Source organism: Triticum aestivum, chromosome 5B (assembly GCF_018294505.1).
Source record: "Triticum aestivum cultivar Chinese Spring chromosome 5B, IWGSC CS RefSeq v2.1, whole genome shotgun sequence".
In the NCBI taxonomy this organism is placed as follows: domain Eukaryota; kingdom Viridiplantae; phylum Streptophyta; class Magnoliopsida; order Poales; family Poaceae; genus Triticum; species Triticum aestivum.
This window is the reverse complement of record NC_057807.1, coordinates 285,472,614-285,490,484: the sequence shown is the minus strand read 5'-3', so window position 1 is coordinate 285,490,484 and position 17,871 is coordinate 285,472,614. Positions and strand designations below refer to the sequence as shown.

At 49.2% G+C, this 17,871-nt stretch overlaps 1 protein-coding gene across 1 annotated transcript; it reads left to right on the top strand.

Annotated features, from left to right (window-relative positions):
- The first annotated feature begins 9,670 nt into the window (after positions 1-9,670).
- LOC123111423 (protein DWARF 53) lies at positions 9,671-15,669 on the top strand. The gene is made up of 3 exons (XM_044532218.1): positions 9,671-11,403; positions 13,066-13,312; positions 13,443-15,669. Exons 1-3 carry the CDS (start codon positions 10,244-10,246, stop codon positions 15,423-15,425), a joined length of 3,390 nt encoding a protein of 1,129 aa, XP_044388153.1. The 5' UTR covers positions 9,671-10,243; the 3' UTR covers positions 15,426-15,669.
- Positions 15,670-17,871: the final 2,202 nt, after the last annotated feature.

The following is a 17,871-nucleotide window of genomic DNA, read 5'->3' as shown; positions in this document are numbered from 1 at the left end:
TTTCTAAGACTACAGCCGTATACAAGCATTCGACCGTAGTCTCGGGGACTACACCCAGTGGGTGCACTCAGCGTGCCCCCACTAATCCTGTTGAAGACAAAGTCGACCAGTCGACCTCAAAAAAAAAAGATGTATTCTCTAAGACTGTGATCAACTGCAAGCAGTCGACCACAGTCTCGGGGACTACACCCAGTGGGTGCACTCAGCGTGCCCCCACTGGTTTGCGAAATCCAGTCGACCAGTCGACTGACAGAAAGATTGACATTATAAAGCCTAAGGCCGACTGCCAGCAGTCGACCTTAGCCTTGGGGACTACACTCAGCGTGCCCCCGCTAACACGGAGTTTATTCGACACACCCAGTGGGTGACTAATATAAATCCCGGAAAAGAAAAGTTTTTGGTAGCATATCCAACAGAACAAACAGCAGTCGACTGACCTGGACATTGCTTTGGAGGGCAGAGCTGGCGTCATAAGCTGCCTGGCTCGCATCCCGGATGGTCTTCAGCTGCTCCATCATGAGTCCCGCCTGGCGTATTGCCTCCTTCGCTGCACCAGCTTGGTCCTCTAGGACGTGGTGAGTCGTGAAGAGGGAAGGCTGCTGAGCACTCGTCAGTGGGGTCGCGAAGGTCACCGTGTGTCGAGTGGTGTTCTCTTCCTCCACAGTCAGAATTTCAGGCGCTGACACATCCTGAGGCACCTTACTGGCGGACGCTTTTCGACTCCTCCTGTGCTTCAGCGGCTCTTCATCCTCATCATCATCAGGAATATCGATAACAGTGTTGGGTGGAGCTGCGGAGAAGGGTCAGGATCAGAGATCGCGAGTCAGTCGACTAAGAATGGTATTAAGAACACAGTACCTGGATTCGAAGTTGCTGCATCCTCCATCTCGTGGTCATCGGCCCGAGCCGAGGTCTCAGAGGTAGCAGCACTGCAACTCCAAAGGATCAGTCGACTAACCTCAGCGTCGACCAGAGATAAAGTTCGCACAAGAATAAGAAAATATGAGCAACACAATTACCCTGATATGGTGGGGATGGACACCTTCATCTTCGGCAGGAGCTTGGTCGGCTTCGATGAGGCCGCCCTGGGCTGCTTCGGCGCCTTTTCAGTCGGCGCCGGAGAGGTGGTCCGAGGGCGCTTGGTCGACTGAGCGGAAGTCGCTACCCCCTTACCACGTTCGGTCGAGGGGTCGTGGACAAGCTTCGACCGCCTTTCTGAGCGCGGTGGAACGACCTCCTCCTCCTCTTCTTCCTCGTCCTCGATGTCATCTTCATCACCTTCATCATCATCATCGTCGTCGTCATCCCCTGCAGCATCCGAGTCCCATTCCTCCTCTCCCTGGCTCTCGCCCCCGCTCGCCTCGCCCCTGCTCGCCTCGCCTTCCTCAGTCGGAGCTTGTGCCCCATTGGGCATCGAGTACAGCTCGGTGAAGGCCTAGCAGATGCCCAAACAAGGATCAGTCGACCAGTCGGCAAGGTTAGCAGAAATGAGTACAACAAGGACACAATGGAAAGCAGAGCAAGTATACCTTGTTTGGGACGCTGTTGTGGTCGAGTGGAGGAATCCTTCTGGCTCCGCGCGGGTTGTCCCTGTTTCCGGTAACGGCTACCATCCATCTTTCCAGAGTGACATCGTCGACTTCTTCTGGATGGACTTTGGTCTCGTCTTCGGGCCCACAGTACAACCACATGCAGTGGCTCCGGAACTGGAGAGGCTGGATGCGACGCTTGAGGAAAACCTCCAAGAGGTCCATGCCTGTCACACCGTCCCGAACCAGCTGCACCACGCGCTCCATCAACATCTTCACGTCGGCTTTCTCCTCCGGAATCAGCTTCAGAGGGGAGGGTTTGTTCACTCGGTCCATGGTGAACGGAGGGAGTCCACTCGACTGCCCTGGCGTCGACTGGACCTGGCAGTAGAACCAAGTCGACTGCCAGCCTCTGACGGACTCGGGAAAGGACATGGGCGGGAAGGTGCTGTTATTCCTCACCTGAATCCCCAGGCCTCCACACATTTGGACGACCCGGGTCTTCTCGTCACCTGGGCTCGCCTTCTTCACGGTCTGAGAGCGACACGTGAAGATACGTTTGAACAAACCCCAGTGCGGTCGACAGCCCAAGAAACCCTCACACATGGACACGAATGCAGCAAGGTAGGCAATGGAGTTTGGGGTAAAGTGGTGGAGCTGCGCCCCAAAGAAATTCAAGAAGCCACGGAAGAAAATGCTTGGCGGCAAGGAAAACCCACGATCAACATGAGTGGCCAGAAGCACACACTCACCCTCTTCCGGTTGTGGCTGCCACTCCTTCCCCGGCAACCTCGCAGCTCCGTGAGGGATCAAGCCCTCGTTGGCCATGTCGAGGAGGTCCTTCTCCGTGATGGTCGACTGGATCCAGTCTCCTTGGACCCAGCCCTTTGGCAGGCGGGATCTGGACGAGGACCCTCTGCGGCTGGTGGATCTCCCCTTCGCCTTCTCCGATGCCGACGCCTTCTTGACACGCTCCAGCGCCGCCGTCTTCTCCTTGGCCATGGTCGCCGGTGAGATGCACGAAGGGAAGTGGTGCGGGGGCGAGAGCGAGCGCGCTGAGCAGGGAGGAAGGAAGCAGAGGGAGAGAGGGAGAATGCCGGGGCGCAGCACAGAAATCCTCGCCGGGCACATTTATAAGGTCCCTTCCGAGTGGCTGACATGTGGGCCCGGTCGATCTAATCATATCTGGGAGCAGTTATGAGGACTGGATACGTGGCGAAAAAGGCGGCGCGGAGATCGAGGCGTCTATGCCCCGTCCCATCCGAACGCCGCGGTCTGCCCCGCTTCGCGCGCGCCCCCAAATTTCGCACCCCGCAGAATCCGCGAGCAACAAATTAGTCTGTCAGACGCGGTGTTTCCGGCGATCCGTCGCTCGGAGATCGTCGAAGCTCGAAAGATCACTCGACGCAAAAATAGAATGGATCGAGTCGACCGAAGACAAATTGCTCCCTGTCAACGAAGAGATTCTTTGATCCAGAACAGCGCACAACTAGAGCGCAAAGGTTAATCGGAAACGACATCAACTCCTTCTTCACTCGAAGCCTCAATCCATTCGGGGGCTAATGATGGGGTCATGTACCTAGGGTAGGGTCACGGACCTGTTCCAAGTAACTCACCCTAGGACATCCCTAGAAGAGGTCGCCTTCCAGTCGACCAACGAGGACTCACTCGACCAACGAAGACTCACTCGACTGGCCTGAAGGACTCGACCACGAAGACTCACTCGACCACCAGGAGGTCAAGAGGCACTCTGCACCGCAACGGTCTGTAATTAAGTAGACTTTATGATAGTAAAGGCACTTTATGTGGGGCGTTACCAGTAACGCCCCAGACTTAACTCACCTTAAACCCTCTCCTGCGTGGGCTGGCTGGGGTCCTGGCGCACTCTATATAAGCCACCCCCCTCCACAGGCAGAAGGGTTCGGCACCTTGTGATCCATACATTCATAATCCACTCGACCGCCTCCGGGCTCCGAGACGTAGGGCTGTTACTTCTTCCGAGAAGGGCCTGAACTCGTACATCCTTTGTGCTTACAACCTCTCCATAGCTAGGACCTTGCCTCTCCATACCTACCCCCCACTCTACTGTCAGGCTTAGAACCACGACAACTAGCCCGTGTCCGATCATCACGTGAGACGGACTAGTCATCGTCGGTGAACATTCTCATGTTGATCGTATCTTCCATACGACTCGTGTTCGACCTTTCGGTCTCCGTGTTCCGAGGCCATGTCTGCACATGCTAGGCTCGTCAAGTTAACCCTAAGTGTTTTCGCTGTGTAAAACTGTCTTACACCCGTTGTATGTGAACGTAAGAATCCATCACACTCGATCATCACGTGGTGCTTAGAAGCGACGAACTGTAGCAACGGTGCACAGTTAGGGGAGAACACTTCTTGAAATTTTTGTAAGGGATCATCTTATTTACTACCGTCGTCCTAAGTAAACAAGATGCATAAACATAATAAACATCACATGCAATTATATAGTTGTGACATGATATGGCCAATATCATATAGCTCCATTGATCTTCATCTTCGGGGCTCCATGATCATCTTGTCACCGGCTTGACACCATGATCTCCATCATCATGATCTCCATCATCGTGTCTTCATGAAGTTGTCACGCCAACGACTACTTCTACTTCTATGACTAACGTTTAGCAATAAAGTAAAGTAGTTTACATGGCGTTATTCAATGACACGCAGGTCATACAAAAAATAAAGACAACTCCTATGGCTCCTGCCGGTTGTCATACTCATCGACATGCAAGTTGTGAATCCTATTACAAAGAACATGATCTCATACATCACAATTCATCATTCATCACAACTTCTGGCCATATCACATCACATGATCAATCGCTGCAAAAACAAGTTAGACGTCCTCTAATTGTTGTTGCATCTTTTACGTGGCTGCAATTGGGTTCTAGCAAGAACGTTTTCTTACCTACGAATCACCACAACGTGATTTTGTCAACTTCTATTTACCCTTCATAAGGGCCCTGTTCATCGATTCCGCTCCAACTAAAGTGGGAGAGACAGACACCCGCCAGCCACCTTATGCAACTAGTGCATGTCAGTCGGTGGAACCGGTCTCACGTAAGCGTACGTGTAAGGTTGGTCCGGGCCGCTTCATCCCACAATACCGTTGAGCAAGAAAAGACTAGTAGAGGCAAGTAAGATGACAAAATCCACGCCCACAACAAAAGTTCGTTCTACTCGTGCAAAGAGAACTACGCATAGACCTAGCTCATGATGCCACTGTTGGGGAACGTTGCAGAAAATTAAAATTTTTCCTACGGTTTCACCAAGATCCATCTATGAGTTCATCTAAGCAACGAGTCAAGGGAGAGAGTTTGCATCTACATACCACTTGTAGATCGCGTGCGGAAGCTTGCAAGGTGATGATGTAGTCGTACTCGACGTGATTCGAATCACCGATGACCAAGTGCTGAACGGACAGCACCTCCGCGTTCAACACACGTACGGGACGGGAGACGTCTCCTCCTTCTTGATCCAGCAAGGGGGAAGGAGAGGTTGAGGAAGACAGCTCCACCGGCAGCACGACGGCGTGGTGATGGTGAAGAGGCAGTACTCCGACAGGGCTTCGCCAAGCACACAACGGAGGAGGAGAGGTGTTGGGGAGGGGAGGGCTGCACCTTGGAGGGTGGTTCGGCTGCCCTCCCCTCACCCCTCTATTTATAGGGGGAAGGGAGAAGGGGGCCGGCCCCCTAGAACCCATCTAGGGGGGGTGCGGCGGCCTAGGGGAGAGGGGAGAGGGTGGCTTGCCCCCCAAGTCAAGGGGGGCGCCCCCTCTAGGGTTCCCCCCTCAACCCTAGGCGCATGGGCCCAAGGGAGGGGGTGCGGCCAGCCCACCAGGGGCTGGCTCCCTGCCCCACGCAGCCCATGTGGCCCCCCGGGAGGAGTGGCCCCTCCCGGTGGACCCCCGGAACCCTTCCGGTGGCCCCGGTACAATACCGGTATGACCCCGAAACTTCCCGGTGTCCGTTTGACAACTTCCCATATATAAATCTTTACCTCCGGACCCTTCCGGATCTCCTCGTGACGTCCAGGATCCCATCCGGGACTCCGAACAACATTCGGTAGTCACATACTAGTCTTCCTAATAACCCTAGCGTCACCGAACCTTAAGTGTGTAGACCCTACGGGTTCGGGAGACATGCAGACATGACCGAGACGCTCTCAGTCAATAACCAACAGCGGGATCTGGATACCCATGATGGCTCCCACATGCTCCTCGATGTTGTTATCGGATGAACCACGATGTCGAGGATTCGATCAAACCCTGTATGCAATTCCCTTTGTCAATCGGTACGTTACTTGCCCGAGACTCGATCGTCGGTATCCCAATACCTTGTTCAGTCTCGTTACCGGCAAGTCACTTTACTCGTACCGTAATGCATGATCCCGTGTCCAACACCTTGGTCACATTGAGCTCATTATGATGATGCATTACCGAGTGGGCCCAGAGATACCTCTCCATCATACGGAGTGACAAATCCCAGTCTCGATCCGTGTCAACCCAACAGATACTTTCGGAGATACCTGTAATGCACCTTTATAGTCACCCAGTTACGTTGTGACGTTTGATACACCCAAGGCACTCTTACGGTAATCTCATGGTCGAAGGAAGAGATACTTGACACTGGCAAAGCTCTAGCAAAACGAACTACACGATCTTTTATGCTATGCTTAGGATTGGGTCTTGTCCATCACATCATTCTCCTAATGATGTGATCCCGTTATCAATGACATCCAATGTCCATAGTCAGGAAACCATGACTATTTGTTGATCACAACGAGCTAGTCAACTAGAGGCTCACCAGGGACATATTGTGGTCTAAGTATTCACACGTGTATTACGATTTCCGGATAATACAGTTATAGCATGAATAAAAGACATTTATCATGAACATTGAAATATAATAATACTTTTATTATTGCCTCTAGGGCATATTTCCAACAGTTAGTTCATCATAACTAGTTTAATTAGTTGTTTTTTAGAACGAAGACGCTAGAAGCGTCCGACTTTAAATTAATAAAGCCCACATCAAGGCAGCGTAACACACAAGTCATAGTCGAACGGAAAAGAGCACGGAGGCTCAGGCCGAGTAGCTACGGAAACTAGAGAGTTCAGACGGCCAAAAGAAGCACGAGCAGGCAGATTACATGGCCATTGGCCAAAGCATAGAGCACGCAGGCTCGCTCGAACGACAAAAGGACTACTTCACGACGTAGAAGTGGCTGCTGGCTCCCTTGCCAAAACATAGACCTGACGAAGACGATCTTGAGCTTGCTTCAGTTTCTCAGCATACTTGCGCCTCGCCAACAGACTCCACTGCTGTAGGAAGAGGTTGCATTTGTAGATGATGTTAGCAGGGTGAGTCGGAAAGATCCCCTCGATCGCTAATTTATTTCTAGTGAGCCACATAGCCCAAAACAGAGTGCCAATACAACTCCAAAGCACACGCCTGTTGCTTCCTTGCACGGAATCCAGAATCGTCGCGATATCAGAGGACGACCGTGGGTCCCAAGAGTTTAATTAGTTGTTACCTTTAGCTGATCATATTGGACTGTTTAAACTTATGGATGTTTTATGTTTGAATTGTGCAAGGTTGTAGCCCTGTTTATTTATTGTTGTAGTGTTTAAATTATGCAATGAACCTAGATATACGTGTTTTCTTCATGTTTCTTTGAAAAATTGCCTTGTTCATGTTTCTCTAGCATCTTTAGTTAATCATTTTTTATCATGATCGATGTCTATTTAATTTGTCAACATGAATGCAAGGAATGGATCACATGTGCGTTAACTGCAGTCAAGTCAGATGCCAGAAGGACAAGAGGTTCTTCATAGATGTTCCAAACGACTTCATAACTAGGAAGATATGTTTTAATTCAACATGTTGGACTGATTTTCATAGTTGCTCCCAAAAGTGCCGAGTTATTGTTTTCTTTTAGTTTTGCCCAGGTCGTCCTTAGGGCATCTCCATCGCCGACCCACAAAAGGACACAATGTTTGTCTGAAAATTGGTCCAGACCAGTGTCCGGACACTGATACAGGAGTCGGCCAACCATCTGTGCCAGCATACAAATTTGAGCAAAAAAAAATTATCGCTCGGTCTAGTGTGAGCACTTGAAAAATGAAAAGAAAGTATACCACTTCAAATAAAAAACCGAAACAATTTAGTGCTTTCCGCCATTGGCTAATGGCCTTCCGCCATTATGACTTGAAAATTTTAGTGCCTTCCGCCATTGTGACCAGCTTCCACCATAGTGATCACTTACAAAAGAAAAAAATGGTGTAGCACTTGAAGAAAAAAGTGAAACAATAGTGCTTCCGCCAAATGCTAGCCAGCTTCCACCAAAAAGCAGAAAAATTAGCGTCGGCTTTCCGCCATCCGGACAGAAAGAGGATACGTGGTTGCTTTGGATTAGTCAAACAGATGTCTAGACTCCTGTAGAGCTCCCCTTTATTTGCCTCCAATTTGTAGGAAAACTGAAGTCCAGACGCGTTGGTGGACCGATGCGGGACTGAATTGGATGACAAAATGCATCTAGACAGCACGGTCCGGGCAGATGCAAGCGATTTGAGGGTCCACTTTGGAGATGCCCTTACGAGGCGAGGTGTGACTTCCTAGAGAAGTTCAAAATTGAGATTGATGTGAAATCAGATTTCAAGAATCTCTCATGAAAATGTCAACGACCATGAACTTCATTTGTCTCGCACATTGAACCTATCTCGGTTGACCTGGCCGGACAGCCCCTACACAAGACTATGAGATGGAAGCTGCACCTCTGGTTCTGATTCTCCAGGCTAGAACCCCGAATCACGCCGAAGAATCTAGTTAATAGGCACGGTATCTAGTCATAGTATGCTAGTATTTCGTTGAACATGTTATATGCTAGTTACAAGTCATATCATGTTAATTAACAATTTGATGAACTTAAATGATGTCATTTGGCTCTACCAGTAATGTCAACCCTAGATGCTATATGATATTACTGCTGCTACTAAACTGAAAAATGCTATCATTTGGCAAGGAAAACACCATCGTGTAGCTTCTTTTATGTGTAAATATCAAATTAGTGGTGTGGCCCTATTATGACATGCCACCAGCGATGAATATTACTGGTTGTGTGACTCGTTATCACACGCCATCAGTATATCCAGTACCGGTGGCGTGCCTCCACGTGACACGCCACCGATATATTTGTTATTGGTGGCGTGGGGGTGGGGGTCTGCACACCACCAATATATTTTATCAGTTGCGCGTATCGATGGCGTGGGGGCGACATGTCACGAAGGTGTTTTTTGACATGCCACCAGTAGCGTCTTGTGCGCTAGTGTATGTATAACCTTTCTACGATCAATCATGTCACTAAAATTTGCGATAAGAGAAAAGATACAGTGCATCAAATTGTTTCAACAGTGCAATTGATAAGTTACATTCTTTCGTAGGAAAATGTTAAGCATCACTCTCATGATTTTTTTGTGTAAGTTATGTCCACATCGATATGGATTGTGGCACACCGTATAAGATTCTAAGTCCCTCTCTGTAAGTTATCTAAACATCATCACACACACACACCACTTGTCACTAATTGGTAGGGCCAGAGCCCACTGTAAGCACAAAGACAACATTTCTAGTGGATTCTCTCTAGACCTATCTCTACTATGTACATTGCTTTCCATCATTAAAGAAAAATACTATGTACATTGCTCAATCCACTCATATGAGGAACACATTAAAACCGAAATGCATGTGTGGCTGGAAACGGGGAACAAATCAAATTGGAGACACACAAATATCTTTCGGCGCGCCTTGGATGGCACGGGTCGACAACAAAATCGAACGAATGTGATGTAAGCCTAACAATAAACAGAACAATAGACGTCTGCATCGAGCTAAAGATGCGGTTTGTTTCTCAAGCCACACACACACACACAAAAAAAACACTTTTTTTGCCCGCTCAAGGTGGATTCCTCAACTAGAAATGGCTGAAATTCCAGTTACAAACATGTAGTTGGACCGCGTCGGTAGCCAATAATTGGTGGTGCAAAAATCATGGGAGGACCATATGAGCACTTCAACAGCTGGGAATTCAAGATGGAGGCAGTGTGCATGCATCCTGTGACTGTACCCATAGCTTATGCTAGATCCCATTGCCTTGAGCATCTAGGGCTGGGCTACATGATCTCATGCCATTGTGTGAGGTAAATAGAAGGGAACAATCATGCTGCGGCAGCTAGGATGGGGAGGAGTACACGACAGAGCACGGCGAGCGGGGCTTATGGCTAAAAGGAGGAGGAATCTCGATCTCAATCCGCACTTGCACTGCCTCTACCGCTAGACAGTAGACACAGTGTGTGACGAGGGCTGCCGCATCGGCATATATGCTCCACCTCCACTCCACCAAATTTCCCCACTCCGATGCCATAAAAAGAGGAACAAGAAGATATCCGTCGTGGTTTATAAGCAAGCAATCCACCTTCTCTCCGAGCCGGTTATTATCCTCTCCCCTTCTCACCTGCAAGCGAAGCGGAAAATCCCAAGCGATTCTCGCTGTCGTTCGTCGCGGTTTACCCCTCGGGCTCGGGGGTTGGTTTTACGCTTCCGCCCCATGCCTGGTGAAAGGCAGTAATCCCAGCCAGCCAGGTCCACGCCCGAATCCGCCCGTGCGCCCGCGGAGAGATGCCCACGCCGGTGCCCACGGCGAGGCAGTGCCTCTCGCCGGCGGCCGTCACGGCCCTCGACGCCGCGGTCGTCTCCGCGCGCCGCAGGGTGCACGCGCAGACCACGTCGCTCCACCTCGTCGCCGCGCTGCTCGCGCAGCAGGCCCCGCCGCTCCTCCGCGACGCGCTCGCGCGGGCCCGCAGCGCCGCCTACTCCCCGCGCGTGCAGCTCAAGGCGCTCGAGCTCTGCTTCGCCGTCTCCCTCGACAGGCTCCCCTCCGCCTCCGCCTCCTCGTCGGCCTCGGGCGCCGACGAGCAGCCGGAGCCGCCCGTGTCCAACTCGCTCATGGCGGCCATCAAGCGCTCGCAGGCCAACCAGCGCCGCAACCCGGACACCTACCACTTCTACCACCAGGCCGCCTTCCAGGCCGCCACCGCCGCCTCGCAGGTCAGGGTCGAGCTCTCGCAGCTCCTGCTCGCCATCCTCGACGACCCCGTCGTCAGCCGCGTCTTTGACGACGCCGGCTTCCGCAGCGCTGACATCAAGCTCGCCATCCTCCGCCCCGCGCCGCCCATGCCGCTGCTCGGCCGCCTCCCTACGCGGGCCCGCCCGCCGCCTCTCTTCCTCTGCAGCTTCGCCGCCGCCGACGACGCCGACGTGCCCTCGCCCGCCGGGAGCATCGCAGGCGGCGCCGGCGAGGAGAACGGCCGCCGCATCGCCGAGATCCTCGCCCGGGGTCGCAACCCCATGCTCGTCGGTGTCGGGGCCGCGTCCGCCGCCGCAGACTTCGCCGCGGCCTCGCCGTACCGCGTCCTCCCCGTCTGTCCAAACTCCATCGACCAAACAGAACTCGGCGTGGAGGCGGCGATGGCTAGCGCCACCTCCGGTCTCGTCATAAGCGTTGGTGACCTCAGAGAACTGGTCCCCGATGACGGCGAGCTCCAGGAGAGGGGGCGCCGAGTGGTGGCGGAGGTGACGCGAGTGCTGGAGACGCACAGAGAGGGGCGTGTCTGGGTGATGGGGTGGTCGGCCACCTACGAGACCTACCTCACCTTCCTGTCCAAGTTCCCCTTGGTTGACAAGGACTGGGAGCTCCAGCTGCTGCCGATCACGGCGGTGCGCGCCGGCGGACTCATGCCTCCGGCAACCACGGCATCTCCTTTATCCAAGTCCGCAAGGTGAAGAAGCCCTTTCACTTTTGCACATATATACTCCCTCCGTCCGGAAATACTTGTCATTGAAATGGATGTATCTAGATGTATTTTAGTTGTAGATACATCCATTTTCATCCATTTTGATGACAAGTATTTCCGGACGGAGGGAGTATCTTTCATAGTAATTGTTTATGCTTAGGGTTTGATTGGCAACCATTTGGTGGCTGACTGGTCTCGGTGCTTAGTTTATAATCCGGATGTTTCTTAATTCGAAATTACTACACGTACGATACTTCTTGTCTGATGACCTACTAGTAGTAGTTTATGCCCTTGATTTTAGTTTAATGTTTTCATTCCATATAAGCGTGTACGCCCATCGTAGCATTGGGTATTCTTCAGCGATGCATGCTTCATTTGAGTGTACTGTAATTACTACTCAATAAGGTCTTTATTAAATATATAATCTATGTAGTTAGTAGAACCATTTTCTCCTGCCGACAGTTTATAGTGGTTTTACCTGCCCGGACATCCTTACTTAAGCGGTCAATGTGTTCATGCTTGTTACCGTATTTAAATTATGAAGTACGTCAAACTGAAGCTGTGTTATTGTGGTTGTTCCATCTATGGTTCAGTTCATTCTCTGCACATTTTCCTTTTCTTTCTGATACTGTACTATTCAAGTGTTCCGCGGTGGGGAAAATGGAACTCGAATTTTCAGAACTGTTTCATCTTGAATTCGGATAGTATACTTAAAAGATGATTTGGGTTGTACTGGTCAGAGCCAAGAGTCCACGAACATCTTATCTAAAATATACAATGATGGTTTTATCATTGACTAGTGGTGCTTAAGACACGGAGTGTTTCCATGCAGTATATTCTTTTGGATACATTAGTAACTAAACTTGATTATTACATGAAGATTCTTTATATGCACTTACTGCATCTGGGTTGATAATGTGATGTCTAGTAGTTTCAGATATTCGACCCATCTTGTTTTTAATTTTATTTGATGGGTACTAGCCATATTCTTCAGTAATTCTTTGGCTCGCTGTTTGTTCCTTATCTGATAAGTTTTGCTTGCTGATCTTCCAAATTTCAATTCTCATATCATTTGATCCTTTTTAATTTTATTTGATGGGTACTAGCCATATTCTTCAGTAATTCTTTGGCTCGCTGTTTGTTCCTTATCTGATAAGTTTTGCTTGCTGATCTTCCAAATTTCAATTCTCATATCATTTGATCCTTTGGATGCTCGTTGGTACATTTATACCATGGCAATATAGTAGAGGTTTTATTGCCATAAAATCCATGCACTTGCAATTTATAACAGCTTGATGAAAAGGGTAAGAGACACTAAAAAAATGCATTTTCACGAGAAAGAGTTAGGCTTCGAATAGTGCAGCAAAATTTGTTCTCTGACCGGAAATTCTAATGCCCAGCTAAAATTGGGGTCATAAATGTATTAGTGTTATGACTAGCTGTACCTAAGTTGCCGTCACAATCCAAACAGCCCCTAAGTGTCTAAAGCTTAGTACAACTTTGTACTAGAGTTAGTATAAAGTTGAGACACTTATTTTGGGACGGAGGGAGTAGTTCATTGTACTTGGTCTGGCTTCTGTCATAGTGTCATGTACTGCAGTTTCTTTCATCAACTGGACCTAACAGTTTCAATCTTGTAATTTGCAGCTTGGTGGAATCGTTTGTTCCTTTTGGTGGACTTGTCAATGGTTCCTACGAGTCTAACAGCCTCGCAGCGCATCCTTGCCCGCAAACCCTCCGGTGTCAACAGTGCAATGATAGATGTGAGCAAGAAGTCACAACAATCGTTAAAGGGAGTGGCATTACAGCTGAAGGCTATCACCATGGAGGTCTGCCTTCCCTGCTTCAGAATGGCAGCATGATGGGTCTTAACAGTGGACTTGATGCAATCAAGGTGTGAAGCTATTTATGTCTTTTGAAACGTTTTTAGTACAGCAACAAACACATGCATGCACAGCGTGTTAAATACATGGATAATTTTGTATCTCATTGGTATAAAAACGTGCAGTTTTTCTTCAGTGCAGGTTAGAGATGATCAGATGGTGTTGAAATCAAAAATATTGAATCTGCAGAAGAAGTGGAACGAGTACTGCCTGCGGCTCCACCAAGGAAGCCAGAGGATCAACGCAGGTCCTTACCAGGTATTCCCACATTACACTGGTGTTCCTGTTGACACAGAAAGATCAGCAATTCTGAGCAAAGGTTCCGAGTTGGTTACACTTCAAAGGGAGGTTATTAGGCCTTCTGCAGTATCTGCTACACATACGAATGCAACCCCAAACAAGAGTGTTTCACCTCCATCTATCTCCAACCAAAGGAACGAAGGCCTTGTGTTGAATCTTCAAGGGAGGCATTCAAAGGGTGATGAGCAATTTCAAGACAGGCATGCGCAGTTGCGGCAAGAACACTTGTCAAGCTGCCATGATCGTGAAGATAGCATGTCGCCATCAGCTGCTGCATCCGTGGCAACGGATTTGGTGTTGAGCACGCCCCGTGGATCTTCTTCCAAGGGTACAAGTTCTGTGAGCTGGAAACATGCAGTGGATGCAGAGAAGTCTACCCACTTGACACCCAGTAAGGTGGATGATTTGAATATGAAGCCCCCACAGCCCTTTGCACAGTCTCATAGCTCCCGGGGTTCCACAAATATGGGGCAACCATCACCTAGTGCTCTGCATTCACCAGCTTCAGGAGGTGTGTCTGCCTTTGGCCAATGGCGAAAGCCTTCACACCTTTCAGTACAAGGTTCTGATTTGAGCGACTACAAGCTACTCGTGGAACGCCTGTTCAAGGTAGTCGGAAGGCAGGAGGAAGCCCTGAGTGCTATTTGTGGATCCATTGTTGGCTGCCAGTCAACAGAGAGGCGCCGCGGCACAAGCAGGAAGAGCGACATCTGGTTCAGTTTTCATGGTTTCGACAGCATGGCCAAGCGGAGAGTTGCCGTGGCATTGGCAGAGCTCGTGCACGGCAGCGAAGACAGCTTCATTTATCTGGACCTGAGCCTCCAGGATTGGGGCGGCTCAAGTTTCAGAGGAAAGACTGGCATAGATTGCATCGTTGATGAGTTGAGCAAGAAGCGGCGCTGTGTGATCTTCCTCGACAACATTGATAAAGTTGACTGCCTCATTCAGGACAGTCTCTCTCATGCCGTTGACACCGGTAGATTCCGAGACATGCGCGGCAAGGAAGTTGCCATTAATGACTCCATAGTAATATTGTCAACAAGATTGGCACGATGCAGCAAAAATGTCTCGGTTGGGGTGGAAGAGGGGCATACTTTCTCCGAAGAGAAGATCCTGGCTGCTAGAGGACAGCAACTGAAGATCTTGATAGAATCAGGCACGGCGATCACCAGCAGAGGCCCTAGTAGCAGTAAGGTGGTAGTTTCCCCTCACACCAAACTTCAGGCTTCTGTGTACTCTGGCTGTGTCAGTAAGCGGAAGCTGGACGTTTCTGACGACCAAGAAAAGCTGCTAGAATCACCGAGCAATCCCAAGCGGCCACACAGAACATCAAGTGTGCCGTTCGACCTGAACCTCCCCGTCGGCGAGGATGGATCGAGCGACGCTGACGCCAACGACAGCAGCAGCAACGACAATCCAGACGAGTCCATCGACAGCCTCCTGGGATTGGTTGACGGAGCGATCGAATTCAAGGCGTTCGACTTTGGCAAACTGGCCAACGACATCCTCCAGGACCTGAGCAACGTACTCAGCAACATCCTGGCCTCGGGCTGCACGTTGGAGGTCGACGATGGCGCGATGGAGCAAATGCTTGCGGCGTCATGGGCATTGGAGGACGGGCGGCGGCCTCTGCGGGCCTGGCTGGAGCAGGTGTTCGCCAGGAGCCTCGAAGAGCTGAAGCTCAAGCACAGCAAGCACGCTGGCAGCTCTGCTCTTAGGCTAGTGGCCTGTGAGGACGGCACAGCAGCAGCAGCGACGGCGGCGAAGGAAGACGGCGGTTTTGGACCGCTGCTCCCCTCGAGAATAATCCTGGAGTGGCGATGAATGGATGACGATATCTGTATATACTGTGATGGATCGCGTCATTGTTGGTAGCTAGTCCACGGTAGTATAGCGTTATAAGCCTGGTTGCGAATTAAATAAGTTGTAGTCTGCACTAGTTGATTGCTGGTAGTCTACACTAGTCGACGATGCACTACTGCCTTCTTCGATCAATATATATTGGCAAGTGTATATATTTTGACTGTAACTATTGTTGATTTCTTTGCCAATATATAATGATTGTATATGTGGTGCTGCAAATATATAGTAGCTCTGTTATGCTCATATATGTATTACTAGTAAAAGAGCCCGTGCTTTGCAACAGGAGAAAAAAAACACGTTATTTAGGGGAAATCCACTTGACGCACTTTATTAACTCAAATCAAAGTTACGTCTGAAAATAAAAACCCAGGGGGATCACCATCCCAAACAAAAGTAGAGTTCGAAACAAAACTATGTCTAGCTAGATTGTGCGCCAATCTATTAGCCTCCCTGGGGCAATGCGTGAGAGAAACATCACCTATACAGAGAGCCTTTTGAAAGCAATCCGTCAAAATAGCAGATCGCTTCATATTTCAATCACACCATTGCAAGCTTGAATAATTTCCAGCGAATCTGATTCAACAATCACCGATTGACAACCAAGGTCTTCCAACAGTTCCAGCCCTCGCTGAAGTGCGATCGCCTCCGCCGTTGTGGCATCATGGAGATGAGTTAGCAGCCATGACGACCCCGCCATAGCCTCACCACTACTGTCTCGGAGAACAGCAGCTGCCGCACCCGTACCATTCTCAAAGTAAGTTGCATCGGCGTTTAGCTTATATGAGTTACCTAGAGGTTCTTCTGCAATATCTTCTCTGGTTCCTTCATATTAGTGGCTCGACTGAAATTACCTGTGATTGCCAGGATAGCGAATGCAGTACTTGTAGGATTAATGACTTTTTCTCCCTTCACAAACTCTCTTCGCTGCCACCAAATATACCATGCACCAACGATCAAAGATTCCCTGAGGTCCAATCGGCCAAGCACAGGAGCATGGCTCGCTGGCCGTGTGAGAAGCTCCTCAAGAATAATGCTCCCTGACCTGTCAATATTAATCACTTCCTCTATTAATGGTTGCATTTCCAGTTCTGCCCACACTTGTTTTGCCCTTCTACATGTGAACATACAATGACGCATATCTTCTGCTCCTTGCTTCTGCTCCTTGCTTACACACAGGACAATGCGGTTGTACCTTAATATGTCGATGTGCTAGTACTGCCATACCAGGGACAATCCCATGCAAAGCACGTCAGGCAAAGATTTTTACCTTACTTGGTAGTTGGAGTCTCCACAAGATGTCCCAAACAGGATTAATATTCATTGATCCTTGCCCATCACTTCTTCTAGTTTGTGCAGCATACTGGTGTTCCCACTCAACATAGTATGTTGAGCGAACAGAAAACATATGTGATTTTGTGAACTCAAGGGAATCTTCAAAATTCTTTGTGCGTCCACACTAAGAAAGTTGTCTCTAACCAGTAGCTCATCCCCATAAATGGGTCAATCAACTCATTCACTGTTTGCATCAAACATTATCCCTTTGTAGTTATCACCTTCCTGCTTGGACTACTAGGCACCCAATGGTCCTTCCAAATATTAATACTTGCTCCACAACCAACTCTCCATATGTGACCTCTCATAAAGAAAACACGCTTTAACCCAATAATTACAAATCTAAACCTCAATAGGTGCACTCCCTTTATTTTAGCAAGGCATCACATTTGTGTTGTCGCCTATCCTCCTTCACCCTCATTGGCGGTGGCCTGAGTGCTCACACAACCATAACGTGGTTGAATGTGGTCAGTTTTAAGGTGTCTCTCTCGTGCGCGCACGCGTGCTCGCTCGGAATAAGATGAGAAATATGTTGTTATTCCCTTGCGAGATTTTTTTCAGAGGTGTGCGTGCGTGGCTGTCGATGTTTTCTTTCGTCTCAATCTGGTTTTAGTTATTTGCAATCCGGATCGCCGCGTACGAAAAAAATGGACCATGTGTAGATTAAGTTTGCACCCAAAATAATATTTTAAAATATTTAATAGGTAAAATAATATTATATTTAGATTCTACATATTTTTAATCAAATTTTATATATAACATGTTAAAATAGGAGTTATGGTTTAAAATATATGAATAATTTAGAAAAGCATTTGTTTTAGATGAACGGCAGATTGATTAACCGAAAAATTTGGGGGCTTCTGTTAAAATGCAAAAACGATCCCTTTGACTTAAATATAGTTCGTCTCCTGTGAAAGTTTTACCCTCGCCAAGGCGCTCACCCAAACATGCTCCACCACCAGTCTCTGATGAACCTATGGGTTCTGCTGTGCCGAGAACTTTGACAAAGACCGCAGCGAAGAGAAAGTTGTCGTCTGAAGAAAAAGTCGATGCATCTCCCGAGAAAGACAAGTCC